This window comes from Erithacus rubecula (genome assembly GCF_903797595.1).
Source record: "Erithacus rubecula genome assembly, chromosome: Z".
In the NCBI taxonomy this organism is placed as follows: domain Eukaryota; kingdom Metazoa; phylum Chordata; class Aves; order Passeriformes; family Muscicapidae; genus Erithacus; species Erithacus rubecula.
In genome coordinates, this window is record NC_136661.1 from 7,794,296 (window position 1) to 7,813,014 (window position 18,719).

At 38.5% G+C, this 18,719-nt stretch overlaps 2 protein-coding genes across 2 annotated transcripts in view; one reads left to right on the forward strand and one right to left on the reverse strand.

Annotated features, from left to right (window-relative positions):
- The window catches only part of LOC306814396 (putative COBW domain-containing protein 7), a gene marked incomplete at its 5' end in the record, with an annotated part of 373,307 nt that overhangs the window by 295,952 nt on the left and 58,636 nt on the right, over positions 1-18,719 (forward strand). The window lies entirely within an intron of this gene.
- The window catches only part of DOCK8 (dedicator of cytokinesis 8), a 70,300-nt gene that overhangs the window by 15,671 nt on the left and 35,910 nt on the right, over positions 1-18,719 (reverse strand). The window contains 16 exon segments of the mRNA XM_079329955.1: positions 300-400; positions 1,159-1,317; positions 2,370-2,522; positions 4,421-4,555; positions 5,267-5,363; positions 7,035-7,122; positions 7,730-7,865; positions 8,489-8,671; positions 9,399-9,541; positions 10,818-10,911; positions 10,913-10,988; positions 11,575-11,714; positions 14,320-14,475; positions 15,343-15,456; positions 16,873-17,022; positions 17,803-17,898. Coding sequence (XP_079186081.1) covers positions 300-400; positions 1,159-1,317; positions 2,370-2,522; positions 4,421-4,555; positions 5,267-5,363; positions 7,035-7,122; positions 7,730-7,865; positions 8,489-8,671; positions 9,399-9,541; positions 10,818-10,911; positions 10,913-10,988; positions 11,575-11,714; positions 14,320-14,475; positions 15,343-15,456; positions 16,873-17,022; positions 17,803-17,898 — 2,021 coding nt within the window.

Sequence of the window (18,719 nt, forward strand, 5' to 3'; positions counted from 1 at the left end):
ATAAATTGTTAGGCAGTGCTGGGCACAAGACAGAGAGGCTAGGAGGAAAGTAAAACTGCTGCACCAAGACCCTTCAATGTCCCTAACTCTTATCCTTACCCAAATCTACGTCCACCACCCAGAGGCTGCACTGCAATGGGCTTATTATTGCAGCCTGGGTCCCCTGTGACAGACCAGCTCTGCTAAAGAGGGCATGTGCACAAACAGAACAGACAGTTTGTCACAGCTTGCCCCTAAAATGCATAGTTCTGCTCACCTCGCTGCAGAATTTTCTCAGTAGCAATTCTAAATTGATTCACCTGTACATGAGGTCCATCAGCATCTCTGGATCTTCCTGAAATTCCCTCATTTTCACCGTATCTGACAGGATGCTGTTCAGATTACACAGTAGCTCTTCTACCTGAAGCAAGGCAAAGATCAATGTGCAATTCTCAGGTCATTATTTCTTCCTTCTGGAAAAACAACTGCAATCTGCATCAGGTGATGTTACTGTCTTTACGCCTCATTTACCCAAAGAAATGTCAGGATGTTTTCTTCAGCTCTATGCAATGCAGCAAAGACTGCTGACACAGCAAATCTTACACACATTTTAATTAATCAAAAGGAGCTGAAATCCTTTGATCTATTTATTTCTGAATGAAAAAAAACCATATGTGATAATGGAGTTCAGCTTTAGCTGATCTTCGATCTGAAACCAGATGTTTTTGTAAGTCTTCAGTACATCCTGAATTACTCTAAGAACTTTAACAAAGTATTTGACAGTTGTCTGAAATGCTTTTCATTATTGCTACTGGCACCTTACAAGTTGGCAAAGAGAGAGAAGTGTCCTGGATCGTACTTGTCTGAAAACATAAATCAAATTCCATCTTGGGAAACCCTTAGAGGGCATAGCTCCTGCTAGGGTCTAGGAGAAAGCTGTACTCAAAATCAAGGGATGATTCTTCTGTAATGGGATTTCAGGGGAAATTCTTAAGAGTTTAATTTATGAAATAATATGTACTTCTTCCTCACTTACTTTTGTACTTGACATAAACTTATGCAATAACCTCTTCATTCTTATTTTCATTGCTTTGGAAGGCCAAGATCTAGACCTTGCTTCAAGCAGAGTCCTGTGTGAAAGCTTGTAATAAAAGTCACAGATGCCATAAAAGATTTAACCTGAATGGGAAATGGCGTTGCCTGCATATCTGTATCTTCCTCTGCATAGGCCAGGATGGTACGCAGGGATCTTCGGAGGAATTCCTCATTAAACTCAGGTGATTTTCCAACCAGAGAAGCTAGTGACATGGTCACCTGCATCTTCACTCTTGAAAAATTCTTCCGGAAGAGAAAAAACAAAAACATGAAAGAATGATGACTGCACTGTGGCTCACACATCTATCTCCTCTATGAAGGAAACCCTTTCTCCTGCCCAGATCTGAGTGCAGTAGAGTCACTGCTCACATAACTGGCCTCTGGTGCATCAAACCTAATCATGTTTTACCCACTTAAGCCAAAGATTCCTGATTCTGACAAGTCTGTGCTTTGGAGATAGAATGTTCTTGGAAATATGCATGCTTGCTTGAGACAGGAGAAAGCCAGAAGTACCCCTTTCCACCTCTGCACAGGCCAGTGCATGTGTGGATCTGACCCACACCAGAACAGATGAGGAAGAATGACTGGAAAAACATTCCGGGAAGCAAAAGGCCTCTGGGAGCTTTAGTTGGTGAGGCACTACACCCTGATAATCATGGTGTTTCTGCAATACATTTTCCTTCTGCAGAGCTTACACTTTTTACATATCCAAGGCTTTTAAAGTAATAGCCAGTGAAAGCAACTCTGCACAAGATCAGATGCTATTCAAAATGCTAATGCATATCCTTTTGTGCTAGAACATTATTAATCTACATGCATAATGTATGTATTTTGCCTCATGTGTGTGGTAAAAATCAGAGCTTAGTCCTAAGACCAAGGAGCTGGTGAAGAATTCCCACTAATACAAGTATACAGGAGTTCTACTGAGGTTGCAATTGCATTAAAATAGAACTAGACTGAGTATTTCAGACACAGGAATAGAAGAAAAAAGACAATGTGATGAGTATTGTTTATGCATTGTATAGTCTTTGCTGTCAGAGGCCTAATGCTTCTCTTTTTGAAGTGGCATTTACAGATACTGCAGGACAAGTTTCCTGAATCAAAGCAGTGAACAATAATTAAATAATTAAAGCTACTTTCCCCCTACACTTCTAGCCCTTCTCTTGGCTCAAATATGTGAAACAGCAGACCAGGGGACTGCAGATGCCTTCCATTTGCTGTTGCAACTTCAGTCTGTGTTTCAATTCATCACAAAAAAGGTGGCACAGAATATACTGCTGCTCTCAAAATCTTACACTGGTAGAGCTGAAGCTGTATCTCATGAGGAGATAAAGAGTGGCACAGGCTTGAGTCCGTGTAATATCTATGCTGCTACTGCAGTGATGGAGAACTCTTTGACACAGGTCAGCACACTGTTCAACCTCTTCTTCAAACAGCAAATCTCCAAACTAGGGGAAAGAGAAGAAAACATTTATTACTGTCATGAAACATCTTTATCGTAGTGCACAAAAGTCACAGGGCTCAGAAAAAGTCTAAAGTCTCCAAAAACTACATGCTATACTTCTTTTTATTCAGACTTCTGATTCCTGTAATGCTGTAGATTCCATATTTAAGGTTTTCTACAGGAAATAAGAGTTTGAAAATAGCCATTCTGTTTTGAAAAAAGATAAATAAATAGAAAAAACTCAGAGTATGATAGCTCCAGGAGTTTTTGAAAACATCAAATATTACAAAATTCTTAGAAGCATAGAGGTCTTCTATTTTCAGAATACATAATGATTGATGAAGCATCCAAATACTTCCTTAAGTATGCGGAGCAATTTTTAGCTCTTTGCACCAACGCCCTACCCTTCCCCAGGCCTCCAACATGTTCTTCCTCTCATAGTGTGTCACAAAACCTCCACCGCCAAGCTTTCAAGCCAGACCCTTCTTTCCAGTGCCTTCCCAATGCACATAGTAGGCAATGATCTCAGGGGGCAGGATGTCTGTCCAAAGAAACTCTCAGCAGAGACAGCACAGATGCACCGGTACCATGTGCGCATACACAGGACCAATAAAGGTGTGTGAGTGAACACAAGATATTGTTTCCAATTTGTAGACCCATTTCCCAGTTCTCACACTTTCTTCAGTCCATTATCTCACTGTTTTGTGTCTAATTTATATTACAAGCCTGCTGGCACAGGGTTTTATCATTTCTATTTGTAAAATAACATCTATATGCCTACAGTATAATAGAAATAATTGGAATGATTGCTTAATGAAATACAGAACGGAGTCAGCTTAACTGCAAGATCTATTTTAATAAGAATTACAATTGCTTCACAAAATTCATCACTGTAATTGGAAGTTAGCTTTAAAGATAAAGTAAAATGTAAACATAATTATTAGTTTCATAACTATTCAGATTCTACCCTGTAATTAGGCAATGTCAGCCAATCTGCATTTAAGAGCAGACAGGCATTAATTGGACAGGAGGATCCTGTTTCTTATTTGTGTTTTACAATAGTTTAGGGAAAATAAACATTTCATGGATTCTTCCTTATTGGAGCTGTTTCTCTTTATAGGAGGATGAACTTTAAAAAGATTTTAGAGTTCTTATGAAGCACCCAACCCATAACGACCTCTATTATGAAAAAAAGACTTTAGGTCAATTTCTCTCCTCATATATGTTTTGAAGTTTGTGGGGTTTTTTGCTTTGGTAGGGTTTTGTTGGTTTTTTTTTTCCTTTGTTCTTGTTGTTTTTCTGACCTGGAGTTTCTTTATTGGTGATACAGAAGTGGAAAAGAGATGAGGATTTGACTTAGTTTTCAGGAAGAACAAAGAGGAAAACTGTCAGTGTTTTAGAATCTATTTAGAATTTTGAAACTCATTTTAGAAATAGAAACCTAGAATGATGCTCTTAATGTCTCATGAGTTTTAATTTCTCTGCTGCTCATCTGATTGGAAATTAGTCTTGCTAATATAATAATTTAAATTTGACTTTGTGGAATTCTTATGCAGTTCTTGGCATTAAGATTCCTAATTAAAATCAGAATGTGTTTGAAATAAAGTGTGTGGAATTGCTTACCTTTTTATTAGTAAATCCTATATGTTTAAGAGTAGATGCCAAACCCACAAGATTATTCAGATTTAATTATTCCACCTTGAGTGGTCAATTAAATAACCTTACAACAGATGTAGAAATCCTGTAACAAACCTATAGGTAGTAATTTGTATTTACATATGCAAAATATATTTAACAAATGTCAAAGAAAAGTGGTAAGTGAATGCACATGACACTGCTCTAGAAATGCCGTTCTATTAATTTGATTGCAAGAATGAAAACAAAAGTATATCAAGAGCATACCTTGGCAATGAGTGCTCTGAGAGTCGCAAAACAATGAGTCAAGTAAGTGGTGCTCTGATCATAGCCAAGAGAATTTACCAGAACCTTCAAAACTCCTCCCAAGAGATTATCTCTGCATTCAACAGCAAAGCTCGCCTACAGAGGAAGGAGAAAAACAAAAACTGTATGAGGAAATTCAGCAATGAACTGGCACACAGGAATTGAAACTCTGCTCTCTGGCCCATGAGACATGCAGGAGTTTAGAATTTACAGATCCTTAATTTTTAACATCAGCTTCAGAGAAATTTCAAAGCACTTTTGTAGCGACCAAGAAGAGAGAGGGGGGAAAAGTCCCAAGCATTTTCCAAGTCTGAAGACTCTCCAATGCATTTTTAAGCTCAATTAGCTTCTGCAGGGATTTTTGAAGCTACATTCTCATCTTTCCAATCTTTCATGTATACTTTGGGTTAGGAACTGATCCAGTGGTGGGCAAGCACCATCCTTACCCTTGCATCCTTGGTATCCTGAGCACCTAAATACAGACATAGTGCTCAGTTTTGATCAAACCCACAACCAAAACAGTGGAGAGACAAGGTGCTGTGAGTGATATAATGTGAAAATAATGTCTAGTAAAACAGAAGTCTAGCAGATAAATGCTTTTTTACTAGCAGGTTTTCTTATTTTTTTACTAGCATGAAGTTTTCTCCTCCCTACCTATGAATTTTTTTCTATTCAAGACTATACAAGTTTACAGAAGATCTCAAAATATTTTGCACTGTCTAAGAAATAAAAGGAAAAATTAATCTTGCTTCCAGAGAAGATTGCTTGCTTCCAGATTGGTACTAAGCTACCTCTACTATTTCTCACCTGAATGATGTTCTCTTGCATATCAAGAATGATCAAGTTAGCTTCAGTTGCCAGGTTTCCGCTGATCAGAGCTTCTTGGTCTAGCTCAGCTTTTGTCCTGCAAAAATGATCTCTAATTAAAGCAAGCAGAGGGTATCCCAAGAGTCAGACAACCTGCTGTTTAAATAATGCCTGAATACAAATGCATATGATTCTGAATGATCCCAAAAGAGCAAACAATGACAATAGTGTTCAGAAGTGTTTCTTAAAAAATATGGAGTGAATTTAGGAAAGCTGCTATCATAGAAGAGCAATCACAAAAGGGATTTTTGAAAATTAGGCTTCTAGACAGTTTGGATAGATGCTTTTCTTCCTTAATAGTCATCTGCATAATGACTACTTAATATCATGTTCAGTTGTTCAGTAAACTATGCTGTAATTTCTGAATGCATTTCCTGTAGCAGGACACAAAATTCCAAAATGGAATAATGGATAACTGACCTGACAATTCCATCAAAAAAAAAAGTAAAAATAGTAGACTAGACCAAAGTGGAAATTGCCTCATGCCATAGAAGCATTGCTTAATGTAGGAAATTTAAAATATTGACTCCTGAGATTGTTGACAATAAAAGACAGCAGTTCCATATAGCAGTGTCCCAGGCCATTCAAGAGAGAACTGAAATATTGATAAAAGACAGGAGATAGTGATAAGGCAACACATTACACATTCTTAGCTGAGACTTAAGGACAAGGTCTGCAACACTGTTCCTCAGCAGCTGAATAAGTACTGGAGCAGTGACTAACAAAATTGTATTTTCACACATCCCTTCTAAGCTGGAAATGCAAAGATGCATTTTTCCTTTTCCTAAATTGCTCAAAAAGGTGCTATTGCCTGGCTAGAGGCTGCTCTCTAGAGCTTGAAATTAAAGATCCTGTGACTTTGGCTGAAGTTCCTAAGGTGCATTACTGTGGCTGAAGCAACAGCCTTACAATCACACTTCTGAGTGGCTTCAAAATGTGTAGCTACTCTGCTACATTAATTTACCCAAAAATAAAACCAGAGAAGCAAAGAGTTATCCTTTACTGTACAAACATAATTCTGAAGAAGGCTAAGAAAGGAAATCGGATATGGTTATTAACTACAATGACTCAAAGTAACAAAACCCAGAATGGACTGCCAAAACTTTAGTGCTATAATAAGGGCAGAAATTCCAGTAAGAGTAAGAAGTGAATGAATTCAGTGAACTTTACAGGTGCTGGGACCATTTCCAACAACCACTGAGCTCTGTACATTAATCATGCTGACTGGATCTTCTTTGGCATGACACATTTCTTATAACAGCTGTTACAATCTCAAAGCATTATCTTCCCTGACTCCTGCTAACAGAGCTTCTCTATATTAACATAGCATGTCAAACCTAGCTTAGCCAGACAAAATATATACTACAGCCCTGTATTCACTGAGGAGCCAAAATAAATGTAGCAAGCTTCTGTGGTGTATTTGATATGACTCTATCACTAATGTTTGCCACACTGTAAATAAGGAAAAGATGTGTAGATAGCTATTTAAAAGTCTTCTTCTAGTATTTGTGACCTCTTTGTTGTGTCATAGCAATAGTTGGATATTCCAGCTACATAAGCATTTTCTTTTTCTTTCTCTTTGACAAAAGAGGGAAAGGTTTGAAACTACTGATTTTGTAATAAAACATCCTAGGAGCAAGAAGAAAACATAAAAACTCCAAGCAGCTTGGTTCTAATAAAAACAATATGCATTAATTAAATTACTTACTTATCTTGTCTCTCATTTGCCTGCCGCCACTGTGTCTGCTCCTTTCTCCAGCGCAAATTTTCATTTACCCCTGCTGATCTGTCATTCCCTAAAAGTGCAATATATGTCAGAGAGATTAAAACAAACTGGGACACCTGAAGTCTGATAGCTCACCAAAAGAAGGAGATATATTTCTGTAGCAGTCTGTCAGAACCTAAAGCCATTCAATTTACAGGTTCAGGGCTCTAGTAAAAAGCCTCATCATTTCTTTTACCTAGGATTCTTAGAGCATTAACTTGCTTAATATATACAGAAACCTACAAACCCACAGAATTTCCACTTATTAAATGAAGCAACCTTGTCTGCTATGAACAATTTATTTTTAGCTTTTATACCATTTGTGATAGTTTTGATACAATTTCTTGGCTATTGATTAGACACTAGCATAACTTTTTAGAACATGTTGAAACATCTTTCTTGGCTTCATATTCTTCACATGAGAAGAGCTCAGTCCTAGCTACACCTTGGACAGCTGGAACTTAATGATATTTTCATCCATGCAAAACCAATAATTGTCTAAAAAGGTGGGTGTGGGTGAAAAGAATGAAATGGACAAGGATGAAAATGGATAGTGTGCACAAACCCAACAAATTCATTTATGTCTACAGCCACCTAGTTCCTCTCAAAAGGCATGGGGGGACAAGGGTATGAAGTACCAGCTGGTATTCTGCAGCGCTTCATCATTTCTCCTCTAGCTCCTTCTCCTCTCAGCAAAGCCTCTTCTAATCGAGCTTTCACATCTCGTGACTTCTGGAGTGCTTGGGTGCTAACTTTATCTGAGCTTTGCTTGCCCTGAAAGTAAAGTTAAAGCAATCAATACCAATGCCTCAATTTTGATCATGAGACCAAGTTACATCTTCAGAATGAAATACAACAGGAGAGACCTGTAGAGGGGGCAGAAAGTAATGAATATAATAGATTAATAATAAAGTCTAATAAATGTTGCAAATGAGGAAAGAGGTACAATATGTACTGCTAATAGAAACAAAGATGTAGTTCAGTACTACAGAGAAAGAAATTAAAGTTCAGAGAGAAGGTTATTTGGTTCATTTCAGTCAGACCCTCTCAGAGAGAAGAGTGCTGACATCAAGTCCTGTCCCTGAACTAAAGAGTCATCCTCAGTGTCCTGTCCAGTACTTACAGGAGCTGTTAGTATAATTCCCACCAAAAAGAGCCCTCAAATATCCAGGTGAAAGAAAATAATTAAACTACTTAGGACACCTTCATAGGACTTCCTCAAAAATTTCAGCAGCATTTTGCTTGAAGGCTATCGTCAGTTATTTTATCTGAACTAGTTTGCCTAGATTAGATAAGTGCAAATTTATCCATTGTCAGTAAACAAATTTCCCCTGAACAGCTGGAATTCAAGGAAAAAAACTGATCCAAACCAGGACAACATGTCTTGTTTCACTTACCTTATACTCAAAGCATGAAACACAAATGAAGAGGAGGTCTAAAATCCTGTTCAGCTGCATGGATGGAAGGTCAGCAATCCATTTCTGTATTAGGTTCTGATCAGCATTTTTCATGATCCAGAGGAAACAGATCAAAAGGTTGCGAGTAGTATCTGGACCTAATGTGGCACTCTGTCTGTAGGGCTAGGAACACAAAGCAAATGGCAATTCAAAGAAGAAAAAGGAGATGAAGGTCATTTGGGTGAAGCAATCTTGTTTAAATCTCATTGGAATCGAATCTCAGGACTGGACTGCAGTAAATTTGACCTCTTCCAGGTGACAGTTATTGCAATTTTTACTGTATGTGTAATTAGTGAAAGGACTAGTTGAATGCAAGTGAAAGACTGAGAGAAGTACCAGTTTGCTACTAGCTACTGGTTTGCTACCAGTTTATACATGCTTGTATAATAATTTCCTTATAAAATGTAGAAGAAGATTATGTAACCATTTGCTTCCCTCCTGCCATGCAGCCAAATTGCATAGTAGATAAAAAAAGAACATATGAAGAAAGACCATATATCAAGAAAAACAAGCATCTGAATCCATGATCCATGGATTCAGGCCAAACTGGAACTGTGAGGCTGCCACAGTGGCATTTGCTGATCTGGAAACAAGTCTAGGTTTGGTATGGAAATTGAAATAGGCATGTGCGAGGAAAAAAGTGAACAATGTATGGTAAAATAGCAATTACTTAACTAGAAGAGAATAGGAGAAGATGACAGAAGGACTATGAAGGATCCATAGGGGTTGGAAGAAACAAAAATGCAGTTTCTCATTACTGTAGCTATTCATAGCTAAAATGGATAAAAGGAGAAAAAATGGAGGATGAAAACAGTTAGAAGAAAGGAGACTGGTAGAGCAGTGAACATACCAGTGACACCAGAGGTATTCCAGAGTTCCTGATGCTAAATTGATTCCCTGCAATGGCAAGGGCCACATTTTGATTGATTGCACCTGAAGACTCTTCTTCTTCTGGGCTTCCTGTGCGCCCCTTTCCACTGCGGACATCTGAAACTAAATTTGAAATACCCCATTGTAACTTCAGGAGCAATCCAGTTGCTTCTGCTCACATGTCACAGTCTTCCATCGGTCTGTAACCTAGCAAAACAATTGGCAACTCCATCCCTGAGACTGTCTGGCTGATGTACCAAGCAGTGAAAGAGGCACAGCATTAGCAAGAGAAATTGCAGCTATCTGCAAAGACTGCCAAATTATTCAAATACATAAAATATATAAAAGGCGGTAGCAATCATGAGATTATCTCTCAAGTTCAAAGCCAGGCCAGCGCTTTGTAAGACTTGGAACCATCCAGTTCTATTTAATTTCAATCAAGAAGATAAGCACAGAAACTAGACATGGATTTGGTAGTATTAAACGAAGATGTAAGTCTGCTAAGAGCTGACAGATTCAGTATTGCCTGATGACTTTAAGTTTTATTTCAGGTACCTAACTGCTTCTATTCCCTGCTATTTCAGCAAATGAAGTTATTTATACCTATGTTTTGTAAAAATCTTGTCTGCTTCTAAATACCCATTTTGTGTTTTGCAAGTTCTGTTTTTCAGAGAAGTGAGTGATCAGCTGGACCCCATGTGTTCAGAATGGGATCACAGCTTCCTCTCAAAGGAAAACACTCTAAAACCTAGGCTTATTGGTACACCTAGGCTTCTTCATAATAACTCTTTTCATCTGTGGTATAAGGATAATACCTAGATTAAAAGAATGGTGTGAGATCTAATTAGCCAATGTATAGCAAATGCCTTCACCTAACCCAATTCAAAGTGATAAATACCATTTTCATATTATTAAGTTTTTTGTTAAGACATTTGAATGTGAAATATTTTCAGAACCAGTGACAAAAATATACCCTTCAAAGTTTATACCTTTAATTAATTAACTTTGGTATCATGGTAATAGCAGTAAAAAAGCAAGAGAAAAAGAGAAAGCAATCTGATTTCTATAATTGTGGTGTAAATATGATGTCAGTATCACGACCAGTATTTTCACTATTGATAAGCGGATAAGTGTATGTAGAGCTAAATATTTCTTGCTGACCATGCAGGCTTTATTTATCTCTTACACCAAGAGATATGCAGGAGTACTTACAGATATATCTCTGGTCTATCACTTCCTCATGAAGTGAAGACAATGAAGTTTTTCCTGTCTGTAAAAATCCAGTTTACTTCTAAGTAAAGAAATATTTAACCTTACTAGACTAATCTTTTATTTTTGATAAATTATTTAGACAAACCCCTCTTAGAAGCCAAAGAATTTAAAGGCAAAAATGTCTTACCTGTAAAATCATGGAGTTGCGGTAGTGAATCCAAAATGATACCAACCAAAGGGAGGTAAAGAGCTGCAATTTTAATTTTCACCTCCTTTTTTGGAGCAACGTGGGTCTAGGTCATGGGAACTCAGCAGGCTAAGGATAGCACTGACAGCTTTTCTTTGCACCTTGCTAATCCTGTTAACATAGAAACTATCCATGAGTTCCATTCATGGATCACGCATAAATGACTTATAAATAAAAGACTTAATAAACAGAAAGGAGGTGGAAGAAACAAATAATAAACACCAATGTGCACTGGATAATCTCTTTCATTCTAAGCAGAGATTCATGTTGCCTGCATCATGGTATCTTAAATCTTCAAGCCATTTTATCACAATCAAAGAGCACCCAAGTCTTTCAAACTTCTCATAAAAATTCATTGTAGTAAAGAGGGCTGCTTAAGGAAAGGCATCAAACTCTGGCCAAAGTTTAGCTAAACACTTAAGTTCAGACAAAGACAGAGGTGTTTTAGAGGGAAGAGAACTGAAATTTTGTCTTCTCAATTCGTTTATTCAGCCCACATTACTACCACAAATATATATTTTTATTCATTGGAGGAACATATTGCAGACAAAACCATAACTGGGTCACAGCTATGTTGCAGAGTTACTCACTAAAAAGAATAGGGGAAGCAGGACTGTCCTGGAGTCAAACTATGGCCTTGTCAAGAGTAAGAGTGTGACCTGATCCCATTCTAAAATCGGCAAATTAGGATACGCACCCCTCGCTGTCTGCATCCAGTGCTGCTGCCAATTCAGTGAAAAGTAACCCAGTCAGGAAGTGCTGCTGACGGTATTCAGCTGAGAGGTCAAACATGCCAGTGATTTTCTGGTCCTGGAAACTAGAGCAGGAGCTGGAGTTCTGCAGAGATATATTAGAAGTGTTAAAAAATGATCACCAAAACCAATGCTTCTGAAAGAGATCATAGTCAGTCAATGTAGGAACAGACGAAACACCACTGACTTTGAACTGAAAATTCGACATTTTTGAGGAATGTGTGTGAAATAAGTATCTGTGTGTGATTTCAATTGAGTGCTTGCTAGGATGCAATCTCACCCTTTCCATTCTGTGCGAGCAACTAATTTTACGCTTTTTGAGATGTAAAATTCCAACCCTGTATTCATTAGTTTGGATAGGATGCAAAGTCACAATTTTGTCCATTCTTGTTCTTATTGCATAAAGCAAGAAACTGCCTCTACATTAAGAGGGACTTGGGTATCAGAAACAGCTCACTGAGCATTCTTCAGCCTCCATGATGTCTAATACGGAAGGAAGGTCAGGAAAGACATGTGAACAGTGTTTCCTTTAGCCCTGGAAATCCTTGGCTGAGCCTGTTGGCAGCTGGTATAATTCAGACCAGTCTTCAAACTGCTCTAACTTACAGCTGTGACTGATATACAGCTAGATCAGGAGTGGAAAGTTGCTGCTATATATGTGCTGTGAACTTCTTAGCTTCTCCAATCATAGGTGTGTGTCACAGGTCACCTGAAATGTTTTTATCCCTTTCTCAGGTGAGCATAAGTCTTAGACTCTACTACCCACTGCAGCCACTGGGTTTTATGAGTCCACATTTTGCTTTTAATTCATATTCTTCAGTATTCCTCCCAATATTTCTGTAAGTCACCCGGGAATAGTCCCAAACACATGAAGCGTCAGTGCTGTAGCAGCTGTCTTCCTATCTGACCAAATGAATCCCACATCTCTTAGCCCCATATTTTGGATCCATGTACTCCCATTCCACCTCAAACAAACAGTCATTGGCTGTACTATGGTTGTGTGAAATAATGGCAAGTGTAGAGCACCCAGTTAACTGAATTTGGCTTCTCTCAAAGAAGTTCAAAAGATTTATTCACAAGACCATATTTCTATTGCAAGTCTAACTCAAGCTGGACAGCCCTCCTGCAGACAGGTCAAAATTACTGCAAGGGCAGTCAGCTAGTGCATTAAGTCATGCAAGGGCCACAATTTGATTTGCACAAGCTGCACACCACAGGTTACTCCTAAAGGAGAAAAGAGTTGATGATGTTGCTCGAAAGAAAGATTAATTAAACTGGTGTTGGCCAAGCTCTGACTTGATAGAACTAGTCACAAGAGCTACGTTGATAATTTTTATGCCCATAAGCAAAAGAGTCATATTTCTAGCTCTTTGGCATCCAGGATTAGTATTAACCAAATGTATTGTGACATCTGACTCTAAGAGTTTGATGCTTTGCTTTCAGGACCAGGAAAATCTTCAAGAAATTATTATTTACTATTACGAACCTCTGACAATCCTAACTAAAGTATGAGATGTAGCACATCTTAGCATCTAACCAATTCTTTGGCAATGATACTCAAAAAAATGAACTGCCCCATTACTCAGACTGTTTCTGTACCTCCCATCATTTTGGTTTCAATCCCATCCCCTTGCCTCCAAGCATCGTGGCAATTACAGAGCATTGCACTGAAATGCTTCACCCAGTACTAACCTCTGCAAGACCACTGAGGGGGAAAACAGACATGTGATCAGTCTCCAATAGGGGCTTTGCCTCATTGCAGAAAACCATCTGCATAGAATGTAGAGGAGAAGAGCAATAGACTGGCAAGAGTGTGTTGCATGCCAATCAAGAATTGCTTTATTTTTGATTTGCTGTGAGCTCTGTGGTCAGGAAGATCATGTAAGGTCCTGACATTAAGGAAGTCTAGAGCTGTGTCAGTACCAGACCAAGTGTGGAAAAATTTCTGGAGACGTGAAATATGATGAAGATTGCACAGTCTACTCAGGATACCTGAGTGTTTCCACACAGAGCACCATAAAGTTCAAATAAAAAGGAGAACACTGTTCAAAAAACCACAGAGAAATCACTGACAAAGATATAGCATTATCTGTACTACTGTGGTGGGGAGACACCCAGAGAAGAACACTCTTATTGGAAAAAGAAAGCATGATAATCCTATTTTAAGCAACATGAAGGCTCAACAAAAATTCACTTCCAGGGTATTGAAAATTGCAGTGTGTCAGTCACTAACTAAAATAGTGGTACCATCTACTTCCACCTGGGAAGTAAGAAGTTGTATTAGAAGGCATACACACAGAAAGCGTGCATAGCTGCTTGTCATAATTCTCCAAAACAGATATTGAAATAACTATTTGCAGTTGTGTGTGGATGGGATAAGGGTGTGCCTGTAAACTGGCCTTCAGAGCTGTGTTTCTTTTGGACCGTGTGTGTCTACCTCAACAGTCATTTTCTGTGTGCATGTTTCCAGGGGAGCACGTGTCTGTCTTAACTTTAAATCCTGTAGATGCCATTTCGCAGTAGTATAGTACTCCTGTAGCCTTTTTCTTCTGTCCCTTTTTCTCAAATGGAAAATTTTTCTCCCTGATCCAACAGTGGCTGATTCTAACTTAAGTATTTGAATACAGAGCAATATAAGTAATTTTCTACATGTGCTTCATGTAGAAAATGCCTATTTAATGGACAACCACCTGGGAGGACAAGGAGGGGGACGGAGATGCTGGAGCAGATGCAGATGTCATGAAGAAGAGGTTCAGATTGAGGTAATGCTCATGGCTGCAGAGAATTCTCAGGAACTCAAGTCTCATGGAAATCAGGGTGGAGAGTGAATTCAGCTTGTTTGAAAGCTAGAAAACACAAACAAAAAAGTGTCAAGTGATGGGCTAGTATTATTTAAATTACCATGTAGTGAAATAAGCTGCTCCCTGAAAAGGACATAGACACATAGACACATGCATAAAATGCTCACTGTAACTAACTTCTATACATTAGCTGCTGATTGTTTGACAGTGATGGTGTCTCTCTCCCCGCTCCCCAGCTGACTTATCAATTTCCCAAGAGATAACAAATTGTTTTCTTCTTCTTTCCTCCCCAAACAAAAATATACAATATTTTTGTCTTTTGCTGAGAAAAATTAAAAACAAACTGAACTTCTCTGAGACTGTGGCAAATTCATAAAATCTCTTGCTAAGCAACACAGCACACCAGTAGTCTCATCATTTCCCTTCTTGTCAACAATGACATCAGAGAAGGAATTAGTGGAGATACCTAACGGACCTGCACACACAGAGTCTCAGAAAGTAAATACTCCCTATTTTTAATTTTCAGATACCTGTAAAGCAGGAAGATAGACGTAATATTTTGAGTGACCCCCCAAAATCTAAATGCTGCCCTCAGCACTCAGCATGAGTCAAAAAGTTGATCTATATTATCTGCAGACGAAACTGCTACGGAAAGTAAAAAAGTAAGGGAAAAAAGTGGTTTGTGGATGTCTTGCAGCAGTGCTAGCTATGACATTTCTAAAAGAGACTTTACTCACTTTTTTTCCCTGCAGATCAGAAATCAAAAGAGGTTTTAAAATCATTGCATATGCAATAGGAAATAGGAAATTTACCCCATCCTTTAATACAAGTCAAAGGATCTTGATGGATAAACTGATCAAACAGAATGAAACACATAAGCCAAATGAAAACTCAATCATGCATGTTGCCTACCTGATTACAGTAATGTTTGATGAGATTAAACACAAATCCTCGATCCATTAATGAAAGAAGATCATACAAGAAAAATGCCAGGCTGATATTAATTTTTTCCGCTTGTTCACTTTCCTTAAAAAAATAAAAAATATCAGTTATGATGTATAAAATTCGCATAAAAGTGGGAGACTTTTAAAAATCATGAAAAATAGTGCAGGGGTCAGCTGCCAGAACCATCAGAGGGAAAATACAGGATAAGATTGTTTCAGTTCTCCAGTTCACATGATCTTGTTAAAATTGCACAGGATCACATCTGCAAATTAGTTCAACTGTTTCACAAAGAAATGTCATGGGATGAATGAACGGTTCATTTGTGCACCCTTTTGGGCTGACCAAAAAAATGGAATTTGAGACCTGCTCTGAATTGCCTATTGGCTGCAGTACTGCAGATGGTATTTTTTTTCCTATTGAGCATCAGAGGATGCTGGGTTAGGAAATTACAACATATAAAATATTAAGAAAAACCTGCACTGGCTTTGCGGATGGGATGCCAAGTATTTTGTTCAGAAATTTTAAGTGTAAAACTGATAGTAACAAAATACTGGTAAGATAAATCTGTAGGTTCACCATCCAGCAGCTAAACTCTTGTATGCTTGGAATTTGCCTGATTTCTACAGATACACAGCCTCAAGTAAGAATCAAAAAATTGCACGTACCGTCTAAAATGAGGCTACAGTTACTTCAAACACAACAATTTAAATCATAACCTCTCAGTAGCCTACATAGTTCACCAAGACGAGTTAGTGAAGATGCCTGAGGGATCTGCACACAATTAATGCTCAAAACTGACAGAGGAGATGACTGAGAAAAAATATGCCTGTACTGGCACCTCTGACTAGTGAGAACAGGTGTGCAGCACCTCAGGGTGGCTACAATTCACTTTTTCATTTTTCAAGCTTTTTGCCGCTGTTCAGGAATATATATATTTATTTAGGCATCAAAAGTAGAAAGAATTTAATGGGAATTAAGGCTTATTTCTGATCTTCAATTTTCAAGTGGCCAGTGCCTCTTTAAGAAGTTCATGGGTTAGATAACTTGTGGCTGGCATTTGCAACACTCATGAGGAGCACTGCCTTCCTATACCATATCCCACTGCTACAGAGAAGTCAAATGAGGAATTAAACACAACACAGTAGGTAGAGGGTAACTGCAAAGGGGGTTAAAAGGAGGAAGTCCTGCTAGGGCTGCAGTCTGACAAGCTGGCTAACATGGCAAAAAGCATTTCGAGACCTGAAAATGTGTGTCCAGTCTTTCCTGTAAATGGGAAAGGGAATTCTCTTCTTGCACACTGCAGCCACACTGAACAAAACCAAACTTGCAAAGAGAGCACAAAGCAGCCCTTTAACTGCTACAATTCTTGCTTAAGGTCCATGTGAGAGTATTGGCCTAATTCTAGCAACACTGCTGATACTGAAATGAGATTAAGTGCAGCTCAGTGTAACACAAGATGAGAAGCAATAATTCGTAGTACTTATTTCATCCACTTACCTTGGGTGGTTTGACTACAAGTGCAGCAATCTCTGAAGTAACCACACTAACTATAGTAGTAATATCATCTTTGAAACGATCAGAGAACCGGCTTCTTCGTGGGTTATCTTGCTTCTCTGTGTTGTGAACATACTGAGCCATACTCTTTATCTGCAAAGCACAAAAAAGAATACAAAAAAAATGTCCAGGCTGGAGGTAAAATACTGCTTTTAAGTTTCTTTGTAAGAGTAAGATCTCCTACTTATTTTCCCTGATTTTAATCACTTATTTTCTCCGAGCTGAGAGTGATAAATCCTACATGGCAATGACAACAGAGTGTATAAGACTCAAACCCAGACACTGATTCCTGTTCATATTCGTACAGCTGGCTACTCTCAGTACCTGAAAACAAAATCACCCTCCCCCAACTCCTTGCATCTGCAATTCTGAAATGCTGCTGCATGCAACTTTTGCTCTTCATGATGACAGACAGGGAACGACACTGTTGAATTCTTATTTTTTGACCTAATGTTGCATTGTTCACATGCTGACAGTGGAATTTAGTATGTTTTTTCCACTGCAGTGCATCACCTCAGGGCTCCGTAAAACTGAGTTTATGGAGCTTTGCCACTGTTCCATGATGTTAACAAAATGGAAAAGACAGGAACAGATATTGAATGATAAGTATAGGCTTGGTGTTTGAGTGTTTCTCAGTCTTTTGCAAACTGTGGACTACTGATCATGAAGTTCATGCAGAACTTTGCCATCACTGCCACAGTGAGGAAGGAGGGTGAATATGAAGAATTCTTTCGTTGTACTTTCAGTATTTGAGACCTCTCCTTTACACAGGGCTGAATAACTGAAGAGGTCACCACCCATTTGAATCTGTACCTGGGGCACCTACTACATGCCACCATTATCTAATTGTAAAATACCACGGTTGAGACTTACCAGGAGCTCAAAGAAGAACCAGGCATACTTGAAGACTGATTCTCTCACCATGCCCGTGCTGACCACCATCTGCAATGCCAGTTCCTCATGGAAATGCTACATAATAAACACAGACTGTTGGAAAATGGCTTTCCAATCAACTCATCTTTCATTTTCAACATCTTCCCTGTGGGAAACTTCTCCGTACTGGAGGGTGAGCAGCTGGATGGGGATGTGTGGGCATCTTTGTAAGATCAGAAGCCACGTTTGACCAAAGTGACATTTAAAGAATGTTGTTGGCAACAAACTTTGAGACTCATTTTTCTGTGGATCCAGAAACATAGATAAATGAAGAGGGAAATGCCTTTGGACCATTCTGAGGTCACTGTATGCGTGACAGGGAGCAGTCTCACTTCCCACTACCTCCTATGCATTTTTGTTTGGCACATCTAGATTATTCTGAGAGAACACAGAAGTAAGATTGACTCTGTAGCAGAAGAGAAGGACAGAGCAATAACAACAGCAGAGCTTGTAGAAACATTTGTAGTTGGAGACAACGCTTCCTACAGTGATATCTCAATAAAAGACACACAATCCCAATTATCTAAACTTTCAGGAAATTCAAATCTGGATTACAAAAAGCTTGGTTCTAAAGGGACAAAAAAGGACAAGGAAAACAATTCTTTACAGAAGAAAGAGGAGGCAAATATTTCTGAATGTAGTTTACTCTAACATGTAAAGACATGTATCCAGGGGTGAATAGCAGTGGAAAACGACTGAGGCTCTAGGACCTCGAGAAAGAGAGCAAAGGGAGGATACAGACAGGCTGCTACTTGTCTAAATCTGGATAAAGAATCTAAAGACTCTGGAGCAGAAGCAAAAAAAGTTTGAGTAATGTTTATCCACTGATTTATTTGATAAAACTGGTTGATATTTTG